Consider the following 4934-nt stretch of genomic DNA (forward strand, 5'->3'; position numbering starts at 1 on the left):
GTTGACTTCTTTCTTAGTAATACTCTTTACATCTCATCCAAATTTCTTTGCAATCGCTTTCGCATAAACTTTCCCCAACAAAGATTCAATTCTATTAATTTTTCAAGCATACCTTCAATGGCGTTTTCTTCAACTCCAGTCATTCACAAGAGCTTTAAATATGATGTATTTTTGAGTTTTAGCGGCGCAGACGTTCGTTCTAATTTCATTGATCATCTTTATTTTGCTCTCCAGCAGAAAAGCATTTACACTTATAAGGATGATGAGAGAATCAAGAAAGGAAAAAACATCACTGATGAGCTCAATGGATCCATTGAAGACTCAAAATTCTACATCATTGTCTTCTCCCAGAACTATGCCTCTTCATCTTGGTGCTTGGATGAGCTTGTGAAGATAATGGAGTGTCACAAGACTAAAGAGCACACTGCTTACCCCGTCTTCTATGATGTGGAACCCACAGAGGTCCGTAAACAAAAGGGCAAAGTTGGAAAAGCTTTTGCCAGTCTTGAAAAGGAAAAGGCTGCTGGGAAATGGAGAAAAGCTATGAAAGAAGCAGCTGATGAGGCTGGGTGGGAGTTGAAGAACACTGTTAATGGGTAATTCCTATTCCTTCCTTATGTTTCTTTCTAATCCATATTTACAAGGGTCACTCATGGCATCTCATGTACGTTTTAGCTAAAACCTAGTCGATCTTTACAACAAATTAAAATGAAATAATATGATTATACGAAGATGGTATTACTTCATGTTGTGTGTCATGGATCTGAAGTAATTGGTCATGTGGGATTTTGCGTGAGCTATCGGCTAACCGAGTCTTCTTTAAAATGCAGGCATGAAGCTAAATTCATCCAAAAGATTATTGAAGAGATTTCACTAGAGTTACGCTCCATCAATTATAGCATCGATGAGAAATTAGTAGGCATGAAGACCCGTATCCAGGATGTTGTATCATCTTTAGGAACTGGTTTTAATGATGTCCGCATCATTGGGATCAAGGGGATTGGAGGTGGTGGGAAGACAACTTTGGCGAGAGCTGTTTTTGATCAAATATCGATTCAGTTTGAAGGCAAAAGTTTCGTTGAGAATGTTAGGGAAGTTTCAAACGCTTCTACCGGTTTGACGTCTTTGCAAAATCAAATCCTTTCAGATGTCTTGAATGATAATGACATCAGGGTAAGTAACGTTTTTGATGGGAAAAACATGATGAAGAGGATGATGTCAAGTAGAAAGATTCTTGTTGTTCTAGATAACGTGGACAATATAGACCAACTTGAGGCGTTGGCAGGCGAGCCTAACTGGTTTAAGCCAGGAAGTGTAATTATCATTACCACAAGAGATGAACAAGTGTTGGTAGCACATGGAGTGAAGTTGATTCGTAATGTCGATATGTTATCGGTTGAGGAAGCAACTTGCCTCTTCAGTAGGTATGCATTTGGGAGAGAGATTCCAATTCCAGGGTATGAAGCGTTATCAGGGCAAGTTGTAAGTTATGCTGCTGGTCTTCCCTTAACTATTAGAGTTTTGGGATCGTTTCTTTGTGGTAAAGACGATAGTGAATGGATAGACGCTCTAGAAAGACTAAAAACAATTCCATTAACAGAAACTCTGAAACAATTGGAATTAAGTTATATCGGCCTAGAGGTGGATTACAAGGAAATGTTCCTAGATGTGGCATGCATACTAAAAGGCCGGCAAAAAGACTTGGTGATCGAAGCGCTTGAAAGCTGTGGGTTTCATGCTAGAAATGGTTTAAGAGTTCTAGAGCAAAAATCTCTCATAACTATTTACCATCATTCTGATGATGGTGAGTGTGTGGGCATGCATGATCATCTTGAAGAAATGGGCAAGAATATTGTTCGTCGTTCGCACCCAGATATGCCTTATAAACATAGCCGATTGTGGATTGACGCAGAAATTGAAAAAATATTGGTTGATAACTTGGTAAGGATCAAGGTTATTTGTAAGATAGAGAAAAGTAACATATTTAGTTATTTGTTATGTGATAATTTTCATGCATGGTGACTGATTTTTGGATTACAGGGAACCGAGGCAACAAGATGTATACAACTCTACACGTGGGGACTCGATCCTGAAATTGTTATGAAAGGTCTCAGAAAGATGAAGGAACTCAGATTTCTTGATGTGTCTGCGGGATTTCTTGACGAAGGAACTCAGATTAGTTGTTTTCAATGGAATTGGATATTTAATAAGTTCAACCCATATTTTCCAAAATCTTTACGATATCTTCGTTGGAACCGTTACCCGTTTACGTCTTTACCCAAAACATTTGAAGCAGATAATCTTGTTGCACTTGAGATGTCTGACAGCAGAATATCACAACTTTCGGAAGGGGGAGAAAGAAAGGTAGCATTATGGTTAATTGTTTTTGTTTCATGGTTTGAATTCTTTAAATTTTAATAGAGTGACACATCATCCTTTTACTCTCCTTACAACTCTATCAAAAATTTTTCTTCAATACATTGAACTCTACATAGTTTAATGAAACATACATTTAAGAATTAAAAAAGTTTCTATTTTCCCCGTAGAAAAGTTCAATGACCGTTGAATGCCAACATGACATCCCACAATGGTAGAGTTTTATTTATTGAATGCTAATTAGACATGTCACCTCATTCAACTCTCTCATTAAACTATGCATCATAGATGCTCTATAGTCATACACCCACCACTTCATTATTACACTAATTTTCATCTTTTTATTTTCCTTATATTAGGTTCTAGAAAAGCTACGATTCCTTGACCTAAGTTACTCAGAGTTAAGGACCCTTGACCTTGGGTTGACTCCAAATCTCGAGGTGTTGACTCTTGGAGGATGTGGTGATTTGGTAAAACTTAACATGCCCATCGAATGTCAAAAGCTCAAATACCTTGACCTTTATCGTTCAAAGTTGACGAGCCTTGACCTTCGGCTGACTCCAAATCTTGAGTGGTTAGATATTGGAGAATGTCATCATTTGGTAGACCTTCATATGCCCGATGGAGATCTAAAGCTTAAATACCTCAGCTTCAAAAAGTCAAAGTTGAGGACCCTTGACCTCAAGATGGCTCTGAATCTCGAGAGGTTAAATCTTGATGAATGCGTCTATTTAGTGGAACTTCACATGCCCAGTAGTTGTCTACATCTCAAATCCCTCAAACTCACTAAGTCAAAATTGAGGACCCTTGACATTGGGGTTACTCCGAATCTCGAGTATTTAAATCTTGAAAATTGCTGTGACTTGGAAGAACTTCACATGGCTAATGAATGCCAAAAGCTCACATCTCTCAACATTAGCCATTCAAAGCTAAGGAGCCTTGACCTTGGGTTGACTCCAAATCTCGAGAAGTTAGATCTTAAAGAATGTCGTAATTTGGTAGAACTTCACGCTCCCATTGGATGTCTACAAAAGCTTGTCTACCTAGATTTAAGTGGTTGCTTGAGGTTTAAATCTTTTTTGTTTCGCATAGAGGATGATTCTTCTTGTAGTGTGGATGAATCACTTGAGGTTGATCCTTTAGCCGAGTTACATCTAATTTCAAAGTCCCTAGAAAGATGCACGTTTCATCCCGACAACAATTTACCAAAGTTTCAGTTTACGTGTCTATATAAAGAAGATCGACCCTTATTGACTACAAATCTTGAGAAACTTATTTCTGTAGGCCTTTGTGCTTGCACAAACCTTGAGATGTTTTCAGAAAGCATTTGTGGGTTACAACGTTTAAGAAAACTTATACTCAAAAGCTATCCAGAGGTGCCCAAGGACATTGACCACTTAGAATGTCTAGAGGAGCTAATTTTGTCATCAACAAAAGGTAGACACCTTCCCGATAGCATTTGTATGTTGAAACATCTTAAATCTCTTGAACTTATATCTTGTGGGCGTCTTGAGAAGTTACCCAAGGATCTTGGCCAATTAGAATGTTTACAGAAGCTAAGGTTGTCATCTACAAAAGTAAAACGTCTCCCTGATAGCATTTGTATGTTGAAGCAACTGAAATCTCTCAAAATTATATCTTGTGGGCGTCTTCAGAGGTTACCCAAGGATCTTGGCCAGTTAGAATGCTTAGAGAAACTAAGGTTGTCATCTACAAGGATAAAACGTCTTCCAGACAGCATTTGTGTGTTGAAACAGCTGAATTCTCTCAAGATTATATCTTGTGAGCGTCTTGATAAGTTACCCGAGGATCTTGGCCAATTAGAATGTTTACAGAAGCTAACTTTGATAGATACAAAGATTAAATATTTTCCAGATAGCATTTGTATGTTGAAACATCTGGAGTCTTTGGAACTTAATCCTTCTTCACTACGTGAGAAATTACCTGTGGAGATTGGTCAATTAAATGTTAGAGACGCTAATCCTAATGGTAATGGAGTTTCTATGTAGGCCGGAAAAGCCAATTAATGTGATTGTATTTTGAAATTAAGATGATAATAATAAATTTTTACTTCTCATAGTTTACCAAATTTTCAATTTTCTGGATGTGGGTCAGCAAGTAATATGTTTATTGTTAAATGTTGTATAAAAAGGATCTTAAGTTATGAGTTGGGTTAGTTATGTTGCAGAATGAAATGATGCACATACAATGTTATTGTTAGGCCAAGTAATTTGTAATGAAATGTTTTGTAATTGTTATATTGTCCAAAAGTGCAGGGTCAAGAACACCTTAAGTTAAACCAACAACACTCTGATGAAAAAAGGATCATGTTTGCACTTTTAGTTGTCAAATGAAATCAGGCATTCAGTAGAGTTAAACTATGTTACAGATGAAATTGGTGGGGTTTTCATACGGGTCGAATACGATAATTTCAAATGTTTTCTATAATGTTTATGCTCAGCTGGATAGACAAAAAAAAAAAAAAAAAAAAAAAAAAAAGGAAATGTTATGGAATTATATTACTAGATTCATGAATTGGAATCAAGGAAAGTATTATT

General features: G+C 36.9%; 1 protein-coding gene across 1 annotated transcript; it reads left to right on the forward strand.

The window, feature by feature from the left end:
• Window positions 1–4628, forward strand: LOC145108260 (disease resistance protein RPV1-like). Its single transcript, XM_079045281.1, has 4 exons — window positions 1–596; window positions 831–1941; window positions 2041–2364; window positions 2736–4628. The coding sequence occupies exons 1-4, from the start codon at window positions 118–120 to the stop codon at window positions 4383–4385; spliced, it is 3564 nt and encodes a 1187-aa protein (XP_078901407.1). The 5' UTR covers window positions 1–117; the 3' UTR covers window positions 4386–4628.
• The last annotated feature ends 306 nt before the right edge of the window (window positions 4629–4934 follow it).

This window comes from Lactuca virosa, chromosome 4 (assembly GCF_052849685.1).
Source record: "Lactuca virosa cultivar CGN04683 chromosome 4, Lactuca_virosa_CGN04683_v6, whole genome shotgun sequence".
In the NCBI taxonomy this organism is placed as follows: Eukaryota; Viridiplantae; Streptophyta; class Magnoliopsida; order Asterales; family Asteraceae; genus Lactuca; species Lactuca virosa.